Genomic DNA, 26,191 nt, shown 5'->3' on the forward strand with positions numbered 1-26,191 from the left:
GCATGTATACTCTCAATTTCAGTGTCTTGCACTTGACCCCACAAAGCACGACTACACCATAAGGTATCTATTCTCGTATAGGTCTGTTGTGCATATGAATAAAAGGAGTAGGAGCGTTTACCTGGATGTTGTAATCTCCATACGTCCAGCAAGTCTAGTCCCTTAACCAGGTGCAATAATTTTTCTCTTATGAGCCACACCACTCCCCACACCTCCCTTGGAATGGTCTAATGTTGTAAAAGGCAAGTTAAAGTCACACCCCCATAATCAAAAGTTACTTGCTGGTCATATAGGCGTCCTTTAACTGCAAGGCATCTCCCCAAGTCATCTACGAATATATTCTCTTTGGTAAAAGGTATCCCCGCCTTAATGTAGATCACCAGTCCCCCAGTTTTACCCCCTCTCAGGTCAGCATGCGTATAACACTCATATGCTCTATGGCAAAGTAATGAAGCATGTTTTTTTTTTATATGTGTTTACTGGAGCATTATAATATCCTAACGGATACACCTCAGCTCTTGAAAGATAATACTTCTCTTACCAGGATCCTGCAGTAAAGATACCCACCTGTGGCTGTTACTGCATGGCTATCGGGCGTGGCCCCTATGGCGATGGGGATGCTGGTTTCAATGTGATAACCAGTAATGGCTCAGCCATCATGGACCAACGCAATAAATCGCGCACACAAAATATAACATACTTTGACCTGAGTAAATGGTGGCATTGCAAAACAAAAACGTATCAGTGTTGTAGAGCACAATTTTCTCTTTTAGATGATACTGTTCACAAGCTGATTCAGGCAGACTCTTTTTTAATAATTGGCTTTGAACTTTGGTACATTTTACCATTTGCGCTGAAGAGATCCTGCAGGGTGGTTATAGATGCTGGTTAGTTGCAAATCTGGCAGTATTATGTCCAGCACAAGCATAATGCTTGTTCAAAATTTCAAGTCCGTATCTTTGTTTGCATGGAAGTTGTTGTTGCGGTCTGAATATTGGTCCAAATATGTTCCGATGAGTCGCGACCAATTTTGATGCACACTTACACTTTGAGTCAACTTGTTTGACTGGATTTTGCATCCATAATGTTAAAATGTATTTCATCAGAATTAGCATAAAAAGCCATTCTTATAAATGTGTTTGGATTTTATTAGACCCCAAAAATGGCATTTTGGTAAATGTTGCACGCTCATGGACTGACAACCTTTCAGAAAAGGGGGTCTACATCTGCAAGTATTGCAGTTAGAGACCTCAAATTTTGGGAAACTTCATTTAACACCTGATTCGCGCAACAGATAAAATTTGAACAAAATTGGAGAACATGATGGTGGGAACTTTTTTAAATTTTAGACCACTTGGCATGGAATGACCCTTATCTTATTTTTTTCAATACATTGATTTTGTAGAAAACTTTTTAAAAATCATCTCCCCCTTATCAGTAGTACAGCGTACTTAACTTAAATATGATTAGTACTCCTGGGACCGCTCGCCGACATGCATGTTTCACATATAGCTGCATCAGGGTTTGGTCCACTAGAAGAAAGGAGGGTGGTGATATAACAAGATTATTAATCTACAAAGAATGCTGGATTTATACATTAAATATATTATCGCCAGGGGGCCTTAACAAAGAATTGGAATGGGCGTCCCTGATGTAAGTCTCTTTTTTTGGCAACATGGATTGGTTTGAAGTTTGGTTACATGATTGTGTTTTCTAATAAAAATCAGCCACGTCAGTGGGTTTTAAGCAAAAGTTACAGACTATGAGACGTGCCTGGGTAATTTTACTTAAGAAAGAGCAATGCATGATCATCAGTTGGCATTTTGGAATTGAATGTTTTTTTATTTCTCCTTTGTTCTAGTGGACTGAACCTCGATGCAGCTATATGTGAAAACATGTCAGTATGCTGTACTATTGATAAGAGCGAGATGATTTTTTTAAAGTTTTATACAAAATCAGTATACTGAAAAATAAGATAAATCAAAATATAGAAAAAAATATGGAGTGCAGATAAAAAGAGTTCATGTTGATTCATTAAAGGAATTAACCGATGAACAAGCGAGTAAACAGCTGACTAGTTCTTGTGAAATGAGTCACCACTAACGTCTTACCAATAAAGTAGTTTGATTATGAATGCTGATTGTTGTGTGTTAAAAGGATTACTAGTGCTGGGTGAGTTACACTGTGTTGATATAGAACCCCCACTAGTTAAATTTCTATTGTGGCCATAACAAGAGGATTCAAAACAATCAAAAACATAATCCCAATTCCTCCAAAATTACAATTTCAAATTATCACTTATATAAATAAAGATCAGTGTCCTCGACATTAACTCATAGTAGTGTTTATAACTTTTCAATGACAGCTTCATCTTCAAACAGAACATATCAGAACCGGCTAACAGCAATATGTATCACAGAACCAATAGTCCCAGCACTTATCTTTTGATGAATCCCTACAGGGTCCTCTGTTTCACATCAGCTTTATCAGGGGACAGAAAGTGCTGCAGATAAATTCTGAATCCTTATAGTCTTGTCAATCCAAGCCACCTGCCAGTATGAGCTCTTCTTGGTTCACTTGTGAACACATATTTAATTTCCTGCTAGGTTTGCTGAATAAATTGGCAAAATAAAGGATTCAGAATTTATCTGCAGCACTTTGTCCCCTGATGAAGCTGATGTGAAACGTAGGAATCTGTCAAAAGATAAGTGTAGGACTGTTGGTTCTGTTTATATAAGTGATCTTTTGAAAGAAGAATTTAAAATTGTAATGGAACATAGAACATAAGAGTAGCCATACTGGATCACAGTCCATCTAGCCCAGTATCCTGTTTTTAACAGTGGCCAAGCCAGGTCACAAGTACCTGGCAGGAACCCAAATCGTGGCAACATTCCATGCTACAAATCACAGGGCAAGCAGTTGTTTCTCCATGTCTGCCTCAATAGCAGACTATGGAACTCTTTGCCAAAGGCTGTGGTTAACAGCGGTTAGGTTTGGATAAGTTCCTGGAGGAAAAGTCCAGAGGTAAACTGTTCATTGAGTGAAAAAATATTTCCTTCTATTTGTTTTAAAAGTATTTTCAGCTAACTTCCTTGAGTGTCCCCCTAGTATTTGTACTTTTGGAACGAGTGAAAAAAAAAAAAACGATTTACTTGTTCTACATCACTCAGGATTTTGTAGACCTCAATTATATCTTCTTTCATCCATTTCTTCTCCAAGCTGAACAGCTCTAACCTCTTTAACCTTTCCTCATACAAGAGGAGTTCCATCCCGTTTATCATTTTGGTCGCTCTTTTTGAACCATTTCTAATTCCACTATATCTTTTTTGAGATACGGTAAACAGAACTGAATGCAATACTCAAGGTGTGGTCGCACATTGGAGCAATACAGAAGCATTATAGTATTTTGTTTTATTCACCATCCCTTTCCTAAATCCTAGCATCCTGTTTGCTTTTTTGGCAGCCGCCGCACACTGAGCAGAAGATTTCAACGTACATCTACAACGATACCTATATCTTTTTCTTGAGTGCTGATCCTCAAGGTGGACCCTAGGATCAGGTAACTATGATTCGGATTATTCTTTCCAAAATGTGCACTACTTTGCATTTGTCCACATTAAATTTCATCTGCCATTTTGATGCCCAGTCTTCAAATTTTCTAAGGTCTTCCTGCAATATTTCACAGTCCATATGTGTTTTAAAAACCTTAGTTTTGTGTCATCTGCAAATTGAATCATCTGCAAATTTAATCCTGTTCCAAGTATTTGGGATATGTTTCTGATTATGTTTTGGGTCACAAGCAATATAGCTTTTTTTGCTTATTTTGTATTAAGTACATCATATAGGAGCAAGTCCTTATAAAAAATGACTGAACTATCAAAATTACATACATCACAAAAGTAATTTTTTTTTTACAAAAATACAACTATTTCAACCAATATACCAGTCCTCAAAAGGGGAGATCCATGAACACAAACAGCATGAGCAACATAACCCTAAACAGGGAAAACATACAAGATTGCCCAAATGAAAGAACTAGTAATACATTAACAACTCAAGAGGTTATCCTAGGAAAGCAGCCTATACCGGACCAGCCAGCTGAGGCACTGGCTGACAGCCTGCCTCAATGGTTTTATTACTCAAAAACATGACTAACTGAGAAGGCTCAAACAATACACAGGTATTAGTAAGATGGTTTATCACACATTCACATGGAAATTTAAGTACAAAACAGCTCCAATTTCTACTACCCTAGGACGAAGTCTCAACAGCCACTCTCTATCAGGATTCAGCGCAAGATCAAACATATAAACGGCAAGTGACCAACTCACCTGCAAATGCACAGTAGAGTCACTCAGAACGCTAAGAGTGTAGAAGTCCAAGCCCCGCCTCCACCAGCAGTACAGCCCAATAGGGAGGAGGGCTTAGACATGGGTGTGGAAATCGGAGGAGGAGGGAGCAGGGAGGGAAGGAGGGGGCGGAACTGAGGGAAACACGCTGGGGGGAGGGCAGGGGAGAGAGCAGGGTTGGTGGACCCGGGGGGGGGGGGGGGGGGGGGGGGGGGCATAGGAAAACAAAAAACTAGCCTGTTGTTACGGGCTTAACGGCTAGTTAACTAATAATGTAGAAGGAGTAACTAACTCGTCCTTTGAAGATTGTAAGAATGCAGTCAAATTCAAACTAACCTGAGAAATAGGAGATAACACATTGTGTCGTCCCCCCCCCCCCCCCCCCCGTCTTCTTCTTAAATAATGGTAAATAATAAGTACATAAGTAATGCCATACTGGGAAAAGACCAAGGGTCCAGCATCCTGTCCACGACAGCGGCCAATCCAGGCCAAGGGCACCTGGCAAGCTTCCCAAACGTACAAACATTCTATACATGTTATTCCTGGAATTGTGGATTTTTCCCAAGTCCATTTAGTAGCGGTTTATGGACTTGTGCTTTAGGAAACCGTCCAACCCCTTTTTAAACTCTGCTAAGCTAACCACCTTCACCACTTTCTCCGGCAACGAATTCCAGAGTTTAATTATATGTTGGGTGAAGAAAAGTTTCTCCGATTTGTTTTAAATTTACTACAGTGTAGTTTCATCGCATGCCCCCTAGTCCTTGTATTTTTGGAAAGCGTGAACAGACGCTTCACATCCACCTGTTCCACTCCACTCATTATTTTATATACCTCTATCATGTCTCCCCTCAGCCGTCTCTTCTCCAAGCTGAATAGCCCTAGCCTCCTTAATCTTTCTTCATAGGGAAGTCGTCCCATCCCCGCTATCATTTTAGTCGCCCTTCTCTGCACCTTTTCCAATTCTGCTATATCTTTCTTGAGATGCGGCGACCAGAATTGAACACAATACTCAAGGTGCGGTCACACCATGGAGCAATACAACGGCATTATAACATTCTCACACCTGCTTTCCATACCTTTCCTAATAATACCCAACATTCTATTCGCTTTCCTAGCCGCAGCAGCACACTGAGCAGAAGGTTTCAGTGTATTATCGACAAACAACAATGGGAGGTAACGATTGGGAAGGCACTTGTAAATGATCCAACATAAATTTCCTGAACACACCTTGAGGAGAAACTCTTAAGTTTCATGGGGAAATTAATCAGACGCAAATTCTTGCTCCTACCTGTATTCTCCAGGTTTTCAAATTTGATTAACAAAGCAGTGTTATCCTTTGCCATAGTTCTGGAGAAAGTGTTTACCTTCTTGACATATTCCATCTTCTGAGTACGAGTCTCACAAACAATTAGAAGTGATTCATGATTTTCCACAGTAGATTAAAGCTTTAAAACTAGAGAGTAACTATGTGCTAGTTGCTTAGACAGATGTTGACCTAGTGAGGCTATGAAAGAGCACAGATCATCAAGAGTTAGTGAAGACGGTCTTACTGAATTAAATTCAAAGCCGATGCTGACTAGCCAGACACTGCTGTTTTGCAAGTGGAGCCAAGAAAGGCTAATTCTTCTGGACCTCCCAAGTCAGAGTTGCTCCCGAGACATTTCCAGAAGGCGTGGTATCAGAACGCTCACAGGACAGCAACAGAAGCAGAATCCCCTTGCAGCAGGATCGAAGAGGAAGTGGAGTTATTTTCCTGTGTCTGTCCAACTGCAGCTGCCCTTTCCCTTGTGACTGCCAGATTAGCAGGAGGATGCCTCGCTTCGGGGGGGGGGGGGGGGGGGGGGGGGGGTCTGCGAAATGCTGCGGTCAGGAGGGAGCAGAACAGGCACAATGCCCTCAACAGCTCTGTGACCCATCCCATGATGACAAAATTCTAGTCACAAAGGCATCCATTGTTGCAGAAGTTGGAACAGGAGGTAATTGGGACGCTGACAAAGCAGAACCCGATTTCCCCTTCCGTTTCACTTATTTTGGCATAAGGTAAGGAGCACAGTGTGAACACGTCCTCTCATTAGGGATGTAGGGTTTTTTTGACCAATGATTACAACCGAGTTCCGTGCAGCACTACTGATTTGAATATTCAATGCTGAGGACCAGCTGAGGTCTTTTTCTTCCATTACACATTTTTTTTTAAATAATGTTTACCAATAATATATGGGAAAAGTTATTTTAAAAAGTTCTTAAAATATTGTTTACAAGATTGTCTGCTATATAGAATACCAACATATACGTGCATACACGTGAGCAGTGCACTCACTAGGCATAGTTTCCCTTTGAAAACTGGTGTAACTTATGTGAATTCTTGCTGAACGAATTAGGTAGCCTGTTGCAAAAAGTATCCTGAGTTAAAATATTTACTTTACCTACAAACTTATTTAGCATTTTCAGTTGGATGCTATTAGCAGTTTTTAATTTACTAACTTGTGGTTATAGCATAAATGAAGTATATAATCCCTTCTACTCTTCCACAAAAACACAATTACAACAAAACCCTGTTATGCTACTCACCACTTTGGTTTCTTCACTACTAATTAAGAACTCATTTATTACTTCAGTTCCAATCATATCATTTGCACAGCTTCCCTGTAAGGCACAGTGAGGGCAAGAGAAAAATACTTCTTAAAAAAATGAATTGTGTTTCTACTTATTAATTAACAGTATAAATTGTATGAAGATCAGATAAACCCTGAAACACACAAAAATAACAATTTTATGTTGTCCTTTTCAGGGTACATAGTGCTGCATTCTAGTTTTATATGCCCACAGAGAATGTGAACTATGCCAATATTTCAAATCAACCAGAAGCACCTCTTCTTTTACTGACCACGTACTTTACATGGATAAGTATACATGTATGTATCCAGCTTTATGGGAAAACTGAACGACATGGCTTCATTCATATTGAAAACTGTACAAAACTGATTAAATAGAAGATCACATTTGCAGTGCAGTTAAGCAAAACCCTATCCAAAAAAAATCATGTTCCATCATTTATGAGTCAGCCTTACTGCTCAATTACAGCACTGCCAACTGCTGATTTCCAAGTCCAGTTTCTATGCCTCAAGTTGGCAAGGGATGTCCACAAAGGAGTCCCAAGTATCACACAACAGTAAGACTTCTAGTGGCCAGAATTATAGACCAAATGTGGTAGGCTCTACTACTGCAATGACTGGGTTATATTAAAACACTAAGCTTCAATTCTGAAAGTATAGCGCTGATTTGGAGCCAGCACTGCACGTTCAACATTGTAGCTAAGTGACCATTCTTTTGTTTAGTTTGCTTTTTTTGTTTGTTGTTTGAAAGTGGGATTTTTTTTCAATAAAAGTTTTTTTAAAATTCTTTAATTATAAATATTAAGGCAGGGTGGAGGTTGGAGCGACAGATGATGTGGTGACTTGAACAAGGCTAGGATTTCGGAAAGCTTGTACGCTTATATTTATATTTGTATAACTGATGTCCTCCTACTCTGCTGTATAGAATTGGTGTTGTAGATCTGGTAGGGAGTACTGTTTGCCATGATACCCATTTGCCTATTTTTGATATTTTAATATAACCCAGTCATTGCAGTAGTAGAGCCCATCACATCTGGATCATAATTTTGGCCATTAGCAGTCTTACCGTTGTGTGATACTTGGGACTCCTTTTTTGGCATCCTTTCCCAACTTGAGGAGTAGAAACTGGACTTGGAAATCAGCAGTTGGCAGTGCTGTATTGAGCAGTAAGGCTGACTCCTCAAAAATGACAGAACATGATTTTTTGGATAGGGTTTTGCTTAACTGAGGGACACGGTTTTCATCCCCCCTTTGTTTGTGTTATATGGGTTATATTAAAGGCAGGAAAGTGGACAGGGCAAATTCCTGCATAGCTGATAATGAAAGCTAACTAATCAAGCCAGAAAAAATTACCAGGTCAAACAAAAAAAAAAAAAGTTGTAGTTATAAGAAAAATCATATTTTTTTGTTCTAGAGAAGATTCTCTTTTCCCTACAGAACAAGTTATTCTACGATGATTAAAACTTACATGACAATTCATACTAGTTTATTTGAACTCTAAAAACACTTTCCTCAGCTATAGCAACTCACCTTTGGAAGTGTATCCTTTTCGTTGCTTATTGCTTCTCCACTGTGCTTTCCACTACAATCTCTAGGCTGAAATTTCCAGAGCAGTGCCAAATCCATCAACAGAAGTGGAACTTTTAATGGATTCTTAAAGGCTACCTCTACTGTTATGGGTTCTGTTAAATGAAGATGTGGAGAAAGAAAAGTATGAAACACAATTTCTTGCAAATGATAATTTTTTTCCAATATATGAAACAAATCAAGAATGCACTTTTACTACAGAAATGTGACAAACCTTTAAATTCAGAGGCATTACATGTATATTTCACCTGATCTTGGCACTTGAAATTCTTAGCAAAAGTTTCTTTCTACCAAATTAGCTAACACGCAAGGTTTTTGCAGAGACGTAGTTAGGTGGGGTGTCAGGGGAGTGACCCCCCCCTCTCAAACGGATGGCACTGGTAACTATTTTTCAGCAGTCCGTCATGCTTACATAATACGTGCATCTACGCAGTCTGCTCTCTGCTCCCCTTGGTGTCACAACCTGGCTATGCTTCTGTTTTGAAGTATTACAAAGTGAAGGAGTAACCTAAACGTTAAAGTAATGGGATGAGAACTAGGAAATCCATGGTTCATATCCCACCAACGCTCCTTGTGATCTTAGACTTCAGGTGCAAACTTAGACTTAAGCCCCCCGGGGGCTTTTTAGTAGTAGCTTAACTCATCTTAAGCTACTATTAAAAAGATGTGACAGCTAAATTCAAATCCCCTTCTCCTTCCCCTTACTTGGTGGATATGAAGTCATAATTTCAGAAGAGTTTCACATATGAGTATAAATCATGTTGTAACAAGCTAATATAATCATGTGGTCTTCATATGCATGGGTTTCTAACTCAGGTTAACTCTGCTTTCATTTCTGCACATCCAATACAATGAAGCTAATTACAATAATTATATTTATTTTATATACTTAATAGCTCCCACCTCTTCACCACGTATAGCGAGAGCACTGTTATTCAGATGGTTCTCGGATAAGGAGACAGCCCCAAGTACTTCCACTACAGATTACACATTCCAATCCTAGCGCAGTGTGTGGAGGAGTGACCTAATGGTTAGTGCAGTGGTTCAATTCCTACTGCAGCTCTTTGTGACCTTGGGCAAGTCATTTAACCCTCCATTGCCCCATGTACAAAAGAGTGTGAGCCCTCTACAAACAGACACGTTACCTGTATATAATGTGTACAGTGCTACGTAAGTCTAGTAGCACTATAGAAATGATTAGTAGTAGTAGTAGCAGCAGCAGCAGTGTCTAGTCACTCCGAGCTCATCATGATATTCAAGTTATCCATGGGGATTTATTCAAGCCTCACATTATTAGACAATATAATTATACATTTCTGCTGATGTTTTTCCATCGATTTTCTTCATTATATCTTAGCATGAATACCCCAAGTATCATTTTTGCTGTTGCTCAACTGAGTTCACAAATTCCTGTAATTGCTTTATTAGAACATTATGAGCATACTTTTATAAAGCTTTTTCCACATGTAAAGCACATTTTACATGTGGAAAAGGGTGCCCAAATAAGGTTCTGAGCTATGTGTAAGTGAAGTTGACTTGTTCTCTTATCTTCAATAAAAAAATTAAAAAAAAAAAAAGAAAAAAGAAAAGGGTGCCCAAATACATTTATATAAGTAGAATGCCAACAAGATGGCATATGCATTCCAAAAATGTTGGTGCCACATCAGGGGCAGAGTTGATGTGTATACATATATTTTATAAAATACATGGGTACACACACACAGTGCAAATGCACAACTACATCGTCTTTGATGCAGGCATAAATTTGTCAGAGAGTCTATTTTATAAAGGCATATAGGTGCTTATGCTGCCTTTATAACAGTCATAGAACAGGCACTTTCTTGGACTTTACACGTAGGTGTTCTGTTATAAATTAGTCTCACTTGTGTATGTATATTCCAGCTGGGAAGCAGATGTGACTGCTGGTGAATGGGTAACAATGACATTTTTACTATGTTTTCCTTATCTCAATTAAAACTAGAGTGCATTTAACTCATTTCTCTTGGTTTAAACTGTAAGAATAAGCAATGAATTACCATGTACTACAGCAAGAGGAAATCTGGAGTTATCTGAATAGCTGCTTAAACAATACTGGGTAGGCTGAAAATGTAAAGGTATTACTCCTTTATTAACTGTAGTCACAGCTTTCTCCTCTAGTTCCTTCCATTGTTGTGAAGATTCACTATCATATTCCTGGTCAAGACTTATGTGTGTTGCTGCTTGCTTTTCACCTAAAGGCAAATTTTAAAAAATATAAATTTATAATAATTCCTAATATTTTCTAAAAGATAAATCCACAGAACCAGACAACAACAAATCTGAACATTATAGGTACCATCAAAATATTATGATGTAAATTATCAATATCATATTATGCAAAAACACTACATAGGTGAATGACAAATGTTACTAGAGATAATGAAATCAGAGAAAATAATACTGGCAGCCTGATATGTACACGTTTTGACATAATAGTGGTTAGAGCACTGGTCTTGCAATCCAGAGGTGGCCAGTTCAAATTCCACTACTGCTCCTTGTGATCTTGGGCAAGTTACTTAACCCTCCATTGCCTCAGGTACAAACTTAGATTGTGAGCCCTCCTGGGACACAGAAATATCCAGAGTACTTGAATGTAACTCAACTTGAGCTACTACTGAAAAAGGTGTGAGCAAAATCTAAATAAATAAATAAAACATTTGATACAAATCTGCTTCCAAATCTGATTATCCATTCTACTTCACCCTGTAGGAAGAATGCATCTCACAAGTTGTCAGTCAAATCATCTCCATGAGGGTAAACCTCTTCTGAAGAACAGCGAATCATGAGATTTGGCCACAGAATATTATGTCAACTAGGCAGGTTGTAGATTGGAGACACAAAGCTAAAGCAAGAAATGTAGCAGCACAAAGTGAATTAAGCTATACTCTGGGATCTGAATCTGTTTGGGTTATATTTCTTGAGATACTGCATATCAAAACAGTGCTCCTCAACTCTCTCCTGAAGGGGCACTGTACTAATCAGCATTACCACAATAAATATGCATGAGATAAATTTGCATGCAGCAGAGATCCACTATATGCAAATCTGTCCCATGCATATTTACTGTGGTGGCAATCTGATACCTACAGGGTATTCCTCCAGGAGGAATGGAGGAAATGTATGCAAATAGATATCATGCATATTCATTGGGGAAATGACCTGGTGAGGGCCAAGGCTGGACAACCTTGCCCTAGAGGAAATAGGGGAGACACAATAAAATGTTATGTTACATTATACCTGCTGTACACTGCCCTCGAGGACAGAGGTTGGACAACCCTGCTCTAGGGCAGAGTTTCTTAAGTTCGGTTCTGGAGTACCCCTTGCTAGTCAGGTTTTCAGGATATCCACAATGAATATGCATGAAAGATGTGCATATAATGGAGGCAGTGTATGCAAATCAACTTCATGCATATTTATTGTGGATACCCTGAAAACCTGACTTCTAAGGGGCACTCTGGGACCGGACTTAGAAAACACTGCTCTAGGGTATACATATAAGTACATAAGTACATAAGCACTGCCACGCTGGGAAAAGACCAAAGGTCCATCAAGCCCAGCACTTTTTGCCAACTTTTTTTTCTCTTCACTTCTTTGAGTTTTATCCAGTATTCTTTTCTGTGTCCTTCTATATTTCATGAACATTATCTCTTTTGTCTTTAGTTTTTTCCAGCCACTTGTCTGGAGAACCATATCGGTTTCCTTTTCCTTTTATTTACTTTCCTTACATAAAGATTTGTTGCCATTTTTAAAGCTCTTCTCAGTTTGGACCACTGTCTTCCATATCTGAGATTTCCTCCATCCTGTCAGTTCATTGTTCAAGTAATCCCTTTTTTTTTTTTTTTACTAAAGTCAGCATGTTTGAAATTCAGGACTTTAAATTTTGTGTTTCTACTCCACTTTGGCTCTTGTATATTAATTGATTACAATACTACTAATTAGGGGATAAAGCTCAACGCCCAGTCAAAATTAAAATCTATCACATAAGGACTCCAGTATTTTTATTTTATCAAAAAAACTTTTATTCGTTATGTCTACCTAAAAACTTCCACACATACCATTCATTCACCCTTCTCACCCTGTACTGCAATAAATTGTATTACAATCATATAGTGTTTCACTTGTTGAATTAATTTACACTTTACACATTTTTCACTGTTAACAAATGAAGGAGCACAATTCAATCTGTCCAATGCAGTGATTAACGCCTCGATTTCCACTTGGCCACTGCATTCATATGACAGACAAATACTGATTGTTTTAGTCCCAACTATGTCAAACACCAAAATGTGAATGCTCTATTGACTGCTACCGAGCAGTCCACTTCTTCAACAAACGTCCTTATGCAGCACTATACAGGTACTGAGACATCGGTGACCACTCCATTAAATGACCCTTGGTGTCTCCTACTTATGTTGGTTCCCCTGTGGCCCACGCCTGAGGGAGCCTCAATGCGGCACGCAGCCGTTTAGAAGAGTTTTATGTGGTGGTGGTTCCTCCTGAGGAAGACCTTGTGAAATGCGGTCCAGCATTGGGGAACCGACAAAAAAGCAATGTGCTTACCAGCACCCACAGCTGGATAGCAGTGAAGTAATCAGGTATGCTGGCTTCTACAGGCTCAGAACAAACAGACAAGAACCACACACACAGGAAACAGAACAGGGAATACAGAAAAAGAGCTTGGCTAAACACAGAGGTTGGCTTAAACACAGAGATTAACTATAGCAAGAGTCAAAAGCAGGGCTAGACTAAAAGCAGGAGCCAAGGATAGAATCAAACAGATACAGATACCAAGGGCAGGGTATGGCTCTACAGCCAGGCTTTCAGGAAACAAGATTCAAAAGCAAACACAGAAACAAAGGAAAGCACTGAAACACAAGACTCAGAGAAACACAGCACAGACCTTCAGGAGTAAAACATTCAGGAACAAAGCCAAGCATGGATAAGATCTAAACAGGTAACACAAGATTAAGAGACCTCTTGCAAAGGCAACGTAGGAAAGCTCCCTGAGTCCTTATAAAGGAGTAGGCTGATGATGTCACAAGTAGGAAATGAAGCAGAGATACCAAAGTGAGGCTTGGCTTCAGGGACACCAAAGTGAAGCTTGGCTAACAGGAAGAACAACAACAGGAAATGAAGCAGAAGCAGGGAGACCAAAGCAAGGCTTGGCTTACAGGAAGAACAATAGGGAAAAAGGCAGACTGGAGAGGTCACAGAGCTAGATACAGAGAAACAGTAGGTCTGAACATAAGGGCACGGCCACAACCGTGACAGGAGGGAGAACTTTTGCCTTTTTTGGACCTACAAGATGAACATGGGCTATCTGAGGCTCAGAGATTTCATTATTGGTAACTTCATGATTTTATCCTTCGTAGGGCTAAAGGTGGAATGTAGGAAACATTTTTAGAGTGAGCCTTATGGGAAGGGGGTCATAGAGGCTGTATTCCCCGACTTTATAAGGCCCTTCTGTTTTCTACTAATCCTACTGTGTATCATACCAATAAATGGGAGCGAGATCTAGGTATTTCCCTGGAGCCAATGGGAAATTACATTTAAATATTTATTAAAGGTGTCTATAGCCAGTAGTCTGGTGGAAAATAGTTACAAAATACTCTATGGCTGGTATTACACCCCACAGCGACTTCTTAAGATGTTTAACTATGGCACGAGGCAATGCTGGGAACACTGGAGAATCTGGTGATATGTATCATATCTGGTGGTCTTGCTCTGTGGCCCAATCCTGCTTTTGGACTGTTGATTTTCGGACTTTACGTCAAATACTTCCAGTTCTCTACCCTTATAAAGCAAAGTATTGCTTGTTGCATGTTAAACCAGTAGGAGTGTGGCTAGAATATCATAAGCTAGCTTCTACTTTTTTTTCCCCAGCTTGCAAGATTTCACTAGCGACTTATTGGAAACAATCTGGCTTACCCACCACAGATAGAGCACTCTGCAAATTGGACCACATTCATCAGATGACTAAACTTACTACAATCAAGAATGATACCCTGGTTAATTTTCATAAAATCTGGGACACTTATCATGCATGGCGGTTGCCTGGGGTGGCTCAGCCTATTTGACACCCTCATTCCTCTGTCCATCCCTTTATCTGGATTTGCTCAGACCCTGCTTAGTAGAAGACTACAAGTAACTCTTGCATTGGCTTCTTTGGGGATGGGGGTAGGGAGGGATGTTCTATGGGGGGGGGGGGGGGGGTCAATAATGTTAATTTATGGACTTTGTTGCAACTGTTATGCTCTATATGTTCAGATATTATCCTGTATTTCTATACTTTGTCTATTGGAAAACTTTTCAATATAATAAAAATCGTGATTAAAAAAAAGATTTAAGATTGAACAATACTAATGAAATTTTTCAAAAATAAGCTTGGTGTTATATGATTATATAATACTTTACTTGCAGATCACTGTCTCTGGAGATATATATATGTTGCATATGTATATTTTTTAAACTCAGCAAGGAATTAATCATTTAGTACTCAAAGACAAAAATCAGGGTAGCCATAAAGAATTTTCATAGCTGAACATATACATTTTTGTGGAAATTTACACAGAATTGCATTTAAGGCAAAAAAAAAAAAAACTGCAAACCTTCAGCCGGTCGTCTATCATGCCCAAAGAAAACTCGTGTTGATGAACAGTTAATGTATGGTAAAGGGAGCTGAGGTAAAGGGCCATCGGGAGACAGCTGAGTTACACTCTAAGAAAAAACAAAACAACGATTCTTGTAAAATATATATTCTTCAGTAATATCTCTCAACACCAATTTTTGACATACAAAAAGTCAGTTTTACAAACTATGCAGTGGCCTTAAGAAAAATAAATCATGAACAACCAAGCATGCACTCAAGTTATTAAACATATTCCTCCAAAACTCAATTCTTACTCTTCCAAGCGTCCTAGACAATAACAAAATACAAAGGGAGTACTGCATCATAACGGACTTGAAAGGTCATGTTTCTGTGTGAGTAAAGCTGTTTAATGCTATTTTACAATGCCATACACTAAAAAAATATGTGAATCAGGAACAAAAGCCTAAGACACAGAAGCTGATTTCTTACATTACACGTAGCTTCTGTGATGGCAGGGGCAGGATCCAGTCACATGTAATCCATAAACAACTAATTTTTTCACTTTCAGAAATGGTGTTGAGTGTAGACTATCACAGAGGTGAATAACTACTGTGTTCAAGTTCTCTATGCTCAGTGTTCCTTTTTGCTTTGCTCAAGATTCTAGATCTTTTAAATGTCACTGCTGCTTTTGCCTTCTATTATGCCCTGCAGTATTACATTAGCTAACTTGTCACCTGAACCTGAGTATATGACCAGCAGATCTTATTTACATTAGAACAGAAGAAAAATTTAGTTCTGCACTGTGTGTGTGTATGGGGTGGGGGAGGCCTTTCTACAGTTTGTTTTCAATATGCTGGTCATCAGGTTCATGGAGTGTACCCTTTCTGCTCTACTCTATTCGTGATTTTATAAACTTCTATCACATTCACTGAGATCAGACAAGCTGTTCTAGTCCCTTTATCATTTTTGTTGCCCTTCTCTAAACCTTTTCTACTCCCAATGTCTCCTTTGGGAGATGAGACAACCAGAACTGCAAAGAAACCCTCAAGGTGGTTGCACCATTCCTTTATGAATTATCCCCAACATTTCTATTTGCAGTCATGGCACAATCAGCTGAAAAATTCAACTACCACATAATTATGCTGACGATCACAATTTATATCCCCTTTGAAGGAGACCTAAAAGACATCAAGAATATGATTCAGAATAGCCTAGACATCATGGAGACATGGGCCTCAATATTCAAATTAAAATTGAAGAGAGAAAAAACTAAATTCTTAGTAATGACAAGTCCCTTGCGGCCAACAACCCGCAGTCATTTCACAATCGGCTGAACCAGAACCTCAAAGTACTAGGTGTGATAACTTGTGGATAAAGGTGAGCTGGTTGATACAGTGTATAAAAAGGTATTTGACAAATTGCCTCATGAAAGACTCCAGAGGAAATTGGAGAGTCATAGGATAAATAGTGATATTTTGTGGATTAAAAATGGTTAAAAGACAGAAAACAGAAAGTAGGGTTAAATGGTCAGTATTCTCATTGGAGAATGGTGGATAATAGGGTTCCCCAGGGGTCTGTGCTGGGACTGCTGATTTTAACATATTTATAAATGATCTAGAGATGGGAGTAACTAGTGAGGTAATTAAATTTGCTGACGACACAATGTTATTCAAAGTTGTTAAATCACAAAAAGGATTGTGAAAAACTACAAGAGGACCTTACGAGACTGGGCATCCAAATGGTAGATGATGTTTAATATGAGCAAGTGCAAAGTGATGAACGTGGGAAAGAGGAACCAAAACTATAGCTACATAGGGTTCCACATTAGGAGTCACCGACCAGGAAAGGGATGTAGGTGTCATCTTTGATGATACACTGAAACCCTCTGCTCAGTGTGCGGTGGCAGCGGTTAAGAAAGCAAATAGAATGTTAGGTCTTATTAGGAAAAGAATGGAAAACAAAAACGATGATCTTATAATGCCTTTGTATCACTCCATGTTGCAGCCGCACCTCGAATACTGTATGCAATTCTGGTCACCGCATCTCAAAAAAGATATAGTGTAATGAGAAAAGGTACAGAGAAAGATGACGAAAATGATAAAGGGGATGGGACGACATCCCTATGAGGAAAGGCTAAAGCGGCTAGGACTCTTCAACTTGGAGAAAAGATGGCTGAGGGAGATATGATAGAGGTCTATAAAATAATGAGTGGAGTGGAACGGGTAGACGTGAATTGCTCGTTTACTCTTTCCAAAGATACTAGGATTAGAGGCCACACAATGAAGTTACAAAGTAGTAAATTTAAAACAAATCGGAGAAAATATTTCTTCACTCAATGTGTATTTAATCTCCGGAATTTGTTGCCAGAGAAAGTGGTTAAAGCCGTTAGCTTAGCAGAGCTTAAGAAAGGTTTGGATAGCTTCCTAAAAGAAAAGTCCATAAGCCATTATTAAGATGGACTTTGGGAAAATCCACTGCTTATTTCTAGGATAAGCAACATAAAATGTATTGTACTGTTTTGGGATCTTGCCAGGTAGTAACCTGGATTGGCCACTGTTGGAAACAGGATGCTGGGCTTGATGGGCCTTCAGTCTGTCCCAGTATGGCAACACTATGTACTTATGATACTCAACCAAAACCTAATATTTGATGATCAAATACAAACAGTCACCAAAAAAGCTTTTAGGTCGCTCTGGAAACTAAGAAGAATCAGGAACTTCTTCCCATTATCAACATTCTGGCTTCTGGTCCAAACTCTAATACTATTCCGACTAGATTACTGCAATAGGTTATATACAGGATGCAAGGACAAGAGTATAAAAATACTATAAACTATACAAAACACAGTGATGCATTTGATTTTCAGGTCCCCACATTAACAAAAGACCTCTCCCCTACAACAAGCACTTCATTGGCTCTATACAAGCCAGAATTATCTTCAAGTTTACAGCTCGTCTTCATAATTCTTCTTGTTCCCAGAATCTCTTATAACATTAATCGATCCACCCCTGAGGAACACCGTAGCGGGTACTCGTAACTTTTTGACTTTCCATCACCCCCATCAGAAAGGAATATGCTACAGATCTATACACACCACTTGTTTCCCTTACCTCTCAACCAAGAACTGAGAAACACTACTGCACAACATCAGAAGTATCAGTGACATATCTAATCTTTTGGAAAATGCTAAAAGCATATCTGTTCAAAAAAAATGTATCACCGACACAGGTTAATTATACTGAAAACTATAACCTTACCTTCTTAACCCCCACTAATAATTCATGAGGAGCTGGTTCCCATACCCGATCGCTTGTCAGCCTACTCCTATCACTCACCAATCCATTTTGCCAGGATCACATATACTGCACGTGAACCTGGTTGCTCAGAATGACACTTAACTTGCTCACGTTTCAATGCACCTTGCATATTTAATTGCACACCAATATCTCCTGGCTACTGTCTTTATTGTTACTCAAATTTGTTATTGTTGCTAATTATTGTACAATGCTATAATGTTAGATTCACACGTTACTAGTTACGGTTTTGTTAACTGTTAGCCTACTGTCATAAAGCAAAGATACATACCTGTAGCAGGTATTCTCCGAGGGCAGCAGGCTGATTGGTCTCACATGTGGGTCGACGTCCGCGTCGTCACAGAAATCGGCATTTTGCAAGCAAAATATTTAAAAAGTTTTGCCAAAGTCTTCAGGCGCGCGTGCAGCGCGCACCGATTTCCTGCCTGTCGCACGAACACGTTCCTCAGTTAAATCAAAAACATAAAAAGAAACAAATCCAAAGGGGAGGTGGGCGGGTTTGTGAGAACAATCAGCCTGCTGTCCTCGGAGAATACCTGCTACAGGTATGTATCTTCGCTTTCTCCGAGGACAAGCAGGCTGCTTGTTCTCACATGTGGGGTATCCCTAGCAACCAGCCTCACTCAAAACAATGGTCAATTGGGCCTTGCAATGGCAAGGACATAACATAGATTGATCTGAAACCATAAACAACTAACAGACTACAGCCTGGAACAGAACAAAAATGGGTCTAGGGGGCTGGAGTTGGATTCTAAACCCCGAACAGATTATGCAGCACCGACTGCCCAAACCGACTGTCACATTGGGTATCCTGCTGAAGGCAGTAGTGAGATGTGAATGTGTGGACTGATGACCGACCACGTTGCAGCCTTGCAAATCTCCCCAATGGAGGCTGACTTTAAGTGAGCCACTGACGCCGCCATGGCTCTAACATTGTGAGACGTGACATGGCCCTCCAGAATCAGCCCAGCTTGGGCGTAAGTGAAGGAAATGCAATCTGCTAACCAATTGGAGATTGTGCGTTTTCCGATGGCGACTCCCCTCCTGTTGGGATCAAAAGAAACAAACAACTGGGCGGACTGTGTAAAGGGCTTTGTCCGCTCCACATAAAAGGCCAATGCTCTCTTGCAGTCCAAGTTGTGCAAACTGCTTTCGCCAGGGCGGGTATGAGGGCGGGGAAAGAATATTGGCAAGACAATTGACTGGTACAGATGGAACTCCGACACCACCTTTGGCAGGAACTTAGGGTGCGTGAAGAGGACTACTCTGTTGTGATGAAATTTGATATAAGGTGCATGTACTAGTAAGGCCTGAAGCTCACTGACCCCACAAGATGAAGTAACAGCCACCAAGAAAACGACCTTCCAGGTCAAGTACTTCAGATGGCAGGAATTCAGTGGTTCAAAGGGAGCTTTCATCAGCTGAGTGAGAACGATGTTGAGATCCCATGACACTGGTGGAGGTTTGACAGGGGGCTTTGACAAAAGTAAACCTCTCATGAAGTGAACAACTAAAGACTGTCCAGAGATAGGCTTACCCTCCACATGGCGATGATAGGCACTAATTGCACTAAGATGAAGCCTTACCGAGTTGGTTTTGAGGCTAGACTCTGATTAAGTGTAGAAGGTATTCAAGCAGGGTCCGTACAGGACAAGAAAGAGGATCTAGGGCCTTGCTGTCACACCAGACGGCAAATCTCCTCCATTTGTAAGAACAACACTTCTTTGTGGAATCTTTTCTGGAAGCAAGCAAGACTCGGGAGACACCCTCTGAAAGACCCAAGGAGATGAATTCTAAGCTCTCAACATCCAGGCCGTGAGAGCCAGAGACTGAAGGTTGGGATGTAGAAGCGACCCTTCGTTTTGAGTCATGAGAGTTGGAAAACAGTCCAATCTCCACGGTTCTTCGGAGGACAACTCCAGAAGCAGAGGGAACCAAATATGACGTAGCCAGAAGGGTGCAATAAGGATCATGGTTCCAGTCTTGCTTGAGTTTCAGCAAAGTCATCCCCACCAGAGGTATGGGAGGATACGCATACAGAAGGCCTGTCCCCCAATGTAGGAGAAAGGCATCTGACGCTAGTCTGTCGTGGACCTGAAGTATGGAACAGAACTGAGGGACCTTGTGATTGATCTGAGTGGCAAAAAGATCCACCGAGGGGGTGCCCCATGCTTGGAAGATCTTGCAGACTACGCCCATGTTCCATGACCACTTGTGAGGTTGCATTATCCTGCTCAACCTGTCGGCCAGACTGTTGTTTACGCCTGCCAGATAAGTGGCTTGGAGAAACATGCCATGACAGCGAGCCCAAAGCCACATCTGGACGGCTTCCTGACACAAAAGGCGAGATCCGGTGCCCCCCTGCTTGTTGGTGGAAAACATGGCAACCTGATTGTCTGTCTGAATTAAGATTACTTGGTTGGACAGCCGATGTCTGAAAGCCTTTAGAGCGTTCCAGATCACTCTTAATTCCAGGAGGTTCATCTGCAGACCTCTTTCCTGAAAGGACCAGGCTCCCTAAGTGTGGAGTCCATCTACATGAGCTCCCCACCCCAGGAGAGATGCATCCGTCGTCAGCACTTTTCGTGGCTGAGGAACTTGGAATGGTCGTCCCATGGTCAAATTCGATCGAATCGTCCACCACTGAAGAGAATTCCAAAAGCAGGTGGACAGTTGGATTACATCCCCTAGATTTCCCGCAGATTAAACCACTGGGAAGCTAGGGTCCATTGAGCTGATCTGATATGTAGACGTGCTATGGGCATGACATGAACTGTGGAGGCCATGTGCCCCAGAAGTCTCAACATCTGCCGAGCCGTGACCTGCTGTGACTCTCGAACCATGGACAGAAGGTTGTCCGCCCTTGCCTTGGGAAGATAAGCTCGAGCTGTCTGAGTGTTCAACAGAGCTGCAATGAATTCCAATTTTTGGACTGGGGTGAGATGGGATAATTTATGACGAACCCCAATAGCCCCAACCCCCTGAATAGACATTCACATGAACTCCAGAGCACCCTTCCTTCAAGGTGCTCTTCACCAATCGTTGAGATAAGGAAACACATGCACTCCCAGTCTGCGTAGCGACGCTGCGACTACAGCTAGGCATTTGGTAAACACTCTGGGCGCAGACGCCAGGCCAAAAGGCAGTACACAGTACTGAAAGTGCTGTGTTCCCAGCGGAAATCGAAGATATTTCCTGTGAGCTGGAAGTATCGAGAAGTGTGTGTACGCATCCTTTAAGTCCAGAGAGCATAGCTAATCGTTTTCCTGAATCATGGGAAGAAGGGTGCCCAGGAAAACTATCCTGAACTTTTCTCAGACAAGAAATTTGTTCAGGGCCCTTAGGTCTAGGATGGGACGCATCCCCCCTGTTTTCTTTCGCACAAGGAAGTACCTGGGATAGAATCCCAGCCCTTCTTCCCCTGGTGGAACGGGTTTGACCACTTGGGCCTGTAGAAGGACAGAGAGTTTCTCTGCATGTACCTGCTTGTGCTGGGAGCTGTAGGACTGAGCTCCCGGTGGCCAATTTGGAGGCTTGGAGTCCAGATTGAGGGTGTATCCTAACCGGACAATTTGAAGAACCCACCGTTGAGAGGTTATAAGAGGCCACCTTTGGTGAAAAAACATTAACCTCCCCCCAACCAGCAAGTTGTCCACTACGGACATATTTACTGAGGCTATGCTGAACTGGTGCCAGTCAAAAGCCCGTCCCTTGCTTTTGCTGGGGAGCCGCAGTGGCCTTAGGCGCATGCTGTTGATGAGAACAAGCGCGCTGGGACTGAGCCTGGGCAGGTTGCCGAGAAGCAGGAGTGTACCTACGCCTAGGATAGGAATAGGGAGAACTCCTCTTCCCTCCAAAATACCTCCTAGATGAGGAGGTAGTAGCACAAGACGCCCGGTGGGAGAGAGAATCCATAGCATCATTGTGCTTCTTGAGCTGGTCAACTAGATCCTCTACTTTCTCACCAAAAAGGTTATCCCCCTGGCAAGGAACATCCGCCATTCGCTGCTGGACCGAATGATCCCGGTCAGAGACATGCAGCCATGACAGTCTGCGCATCACTATACCTTGGGCAGCAATCCTGAATGCTACATCAAAAGTGTTCACAGATATTTCTTTCTGTTCCTCCACATCATCACCCTTGAAAACCATTTCTGGTACAGGTAGACCTCTAGAACAAAAAGAAGACCACAGAAGCAGAAGACTGTGGTCCACTACGTATAGTAGTCCAAAAAAAAGGAGTTGTACTGTGACCAGCAAAGGCACCTCCAATAACAGGAAGACAGAGCTACAGTGGAAAAATAAAATAAAGGTTTTTTTTCCACTGTAGCTCCGTCTTCTTGTTATTGGAGATGCCTTGCTGGTCACAGTACTACTCCTTTGTTTTGACAGGTAGACCTCTTACATCTTCTTCCATAAAGACCAGAACAAAAAAATTCATTCATTCTCTCTGCCATGGGCCTTGTCCTCCCCAAGTCCTCCTTCATAATCTAACGGTCCCACGGATTCCGTTGCAGGCTTTCTGCATCTGATACCTGAAAAGTTTTTACTGTAAGTTTTTGCCTTTGCAGAAATTTTCTCTTCATATTCTCTTTTAGCCTTCTTTATCAATGCTTTGCATCTAACTCACCAATGCTTATGTTGCTTTTTATTTTCTTCATTTTGGTCCTTTGTTCATTCTTTGTAAGATGTACTTTTTGGCTTTGATAGCCTCTTTCACTTCACCTTTTAACCATGCTGGTTGTCGTTTTCTCTTCTTTCCACCTTTGTAAATATGTCCATGCCCGATATAAAGAACTAACTTTTGCAGCCAATCCTTTTAGCTTCTTTTTAACTATTTTCCTCATTTTATCATAGTTGCCCTTTCAAAAATTAAATGTCTGAACTACAGACCTAAACATTTAGCCAAACATGCCATAGGAATATAACATGGGCATCCCCATTTTGAAATACAGTAAATTACTGCTTGGACATCTACAATGCTGGTAATAACAAGCTTAGAATACATCTTCGTCAAACAGTACTACCTTTAGCTGCAGCAAACCCCTAAGTGGGCAGGGAGGAAAGTAGAGACTGCCCCAACGACAACACTTTGATGCAGCTGCATCATGTACATGGTTCTAAGGCTGGCCTTGTTCAAAATCCATGAAATTTAAGAAAGGTGAGAAAACCGGGATGTCAAACAGTATATTCTTCAAATTCAATCCCAACAACAGAAGGCAAACAATGAATCAGAAATCCACAATTCAATAGCCTGAAGTTATCAACTGTTAGAGAGCTATGTATGATTTGACAAGCAGCTGCTATACTTCAGTAAAATAAATTGACCATCTACTTTTCCATAAAGTATTGCCTCTAGACAGATCTTTACTGACTACTGGTTACAATATTTAATAATAATAATAATTACCTTGTAAACATAAAGATACTCTCTAAGAAAGGCTGCCTGCTGAGATGCTGGTTGTTTACTTTCATTGATCAATATATGCCTGAAGGCTGATACTGCATTATCAAGTTGACGAAGTGTAAAAGACTGCCGGCCAATGGTGAAGTTGATATGATCTTCTGCAAGAGACCAACCCTTCCCTTTGTAAACTTGCATTGCTTGACAGTAACAACGTAGAGCATGCTTCTTCTGCAAGGAAAGTGAACACATTAAAAAGGTGGTGAACTAAACCCAAAATATGCATCATTTGTTACAACTTCAATCTTAAAAACAGTTTTACCATTTTTTATACAAAGAAGCAGGTAAATGAACATATAAGGTAGCAAATAAATTTACGTATGTATTAAAAAAAATGTTACGATTTTACAAATAAAATCAAGGTTTACTGAAACTATAAAATAAAAACTGACAAAAAAAAGTGTTTCATCATGGCACATACAAGTCTGACAGCAAGTCAGCCAAGCATGACTAACTTTCAATTAAAGAAATGCAAAAATCCAGAAGTTTCATAGTGGTAAAAGAAATTCTCATAAATCTGTATCCCTTTTTAATCAGTGGTTCTCAACCCAGTCCTCAGGATACACCCAGGTTTTCAGGATATCCACAATCATTATACACGACACAAATGTGCAAATGACTAGAGGTAATGCATGCAAATTTCTTTCATGCATATATCCTGAAAATCTAACTGGCTGAGATGAGAACCCATGCTCTAAGCAGTATTCTTTTTCACTGAAAATAGATATTCAAAGCCCTACATTCAGAGTAACCAACAGTTTGGTTAAAGAAGACAGCGACTTTTATTTTATCCAGGAACCCTAGAGAGACCAGAATAAGATGGATGACTACCGCATCAACAGAATTGCAAAAGGAAAATTCAGACTAGGAACTTACAACATTTGAAGTTATGTAACTCACATTACATTTTTTTTTTTTTATAATTCTCTTTATTTGCAGTCAGATTAATTTTACAAATTTGAAAACCTTGTTCAACCATTTTTTCATCATGAAATAAACCAACAAAAAAAGTTACTGTGTTTTCTCCCTCTTCCACCCTCCCCCCTCCCATTCCCCCCTCCCTCCGAACAGTTATCTATTCCTGCTATTGCATATCCATCTCTTTGTATTCAGTCCAGTTTATAAATTCAAAATCTTGCTTCGTGCTGATGAAGTCAATGTGTCCCAAAAGGGCGCCCAAATGGTACAAAATTTATCTCCTTTTTTTGAGGCTAGATCCGATATTCCTGATCGTTCCAAAGTACAAAATTGAATCATTGATGAGCGCCAGTGTGCAATCGTGGGTCCAGCCGGATCTAACCACAGCTGCAATATTACCTTCCTTGCCATCAGCATAGCTTTTTTCAGGAAGATTTTCATGCCCCGTGGTATGGGGCTCAGTATGTGGAAGATATCAAACAATTGATCTGGTGTTGGGCGCCACGTAGTTTTCCAAAAATTAGAAACATGTGTTGCGAGAGCTACCCAGAATTGCCTGATTCTCCTGCAGGTCCAAAACATATGACCCAGATGGGCTTGCTCTTCTGTACATCTTGGGCAGTTGTTATTTTCTCGTAGAGTAGCCCGATATGCTCTTTGTGGTGAAATGTGCAATCGTAATACAAACTTGTAATGTAACTCCCACCAACTGGCATTGTCTGTTAAATGATAAATTGACATTAAACAAGATTCTATCTGTTCTGGTCTTATGTTTAAGACTAACTCTTGATTCCATTTCTGCGTTTCTTTCAAATAGTCATATTTTTCAATTCTATCTCTCAACATGCCATGAAAGTATTTTAATGGTGTGCGAAGTTGAGCTTCTAAGTCCAACATATTCTTAAGTCTTTCCCACACTTCTGAAGTGAGCATCGTACTATCCAATGACTGCACATAATGGCGGATTTGGTAATATGCAAATATATCACTCTGGGCTAGACCAAATTCCTCACATAAACTTTGAAATGGCTTAATAGTTCCCTGCTCCGTTATCACATGAAAGAGGTATCGTATCCCCTTTGAGGCCCACATTTGAAATACTCGTGATGTATCTCCCACGGGGAAATCACTATTCCCTTGAATTGGCAATAATGGGGTCATCTTAGGATTTATAGCATGTATTCTACACATCAGCTTCCACGCTCTACGCATAGGCCGAAAAATTATATTTAAGTGTCTCGAGAGATCTGCTCCCTTTGTCGTGGAGTGAAGCCAGTGGGCAAAGTGTTGTGGTCTCAGAAGGGATATTTCTGACCTGG

At 40.5% G+C, this 26,191-nt stretch overlaps 1 protein-coding gene across 2 annotated transcripts in view; it reads right to left on the bottom strand.

Annotated features, from left to right (window-relative positions):
- The window catches only part of TRAPPC8 (trafficking protein particle complex 8), a 378,205-nt gene that overhangs the window by 121,620 nt on the left and 230,394 nt on the right, over positions 1-26,191 (bottom strand). For both annotated transcript variants that reach the window (XM_030213866.1, XM_030213855.1), the window contains 5 exons: positions 23,901-24,125; positions 15,196-15,304; positions 10,585-10,779; positions 8,492-8,643; positions 6,918-6,992 (listed from right to left, as the gene is read on the bottom strand). In XM_030213866.1, the coding sequence (XP_030069726.1) occupies positions 6,918-6,992; positions 8,492-8,643; positions 10,585-10,779; positions 15,196-15,304; positions 23,901-24,125 (756 nt within the window). The remainder of the gene's footprint in view (positions 1-6,917; positions 6,993-8,491; positions 8,644-10,584; positions 10,780-15,195; positions 15,305-23,900; positions 24,126-26,191) is intronic.

This window comes from Microcaecilia unicolor, chromosome 1, assembly GCF_901765095.1.
Source record: "Microcaecilia unicolor chromosome 1, aMicUni1.1, whole genome shotgun sequence".
NCBI lineage: Eukaryota > Metazoa > Chordata > Amphibia > Gymnophiona > Siphonopidae > Microcaecilia > Microcaecilia unicolor.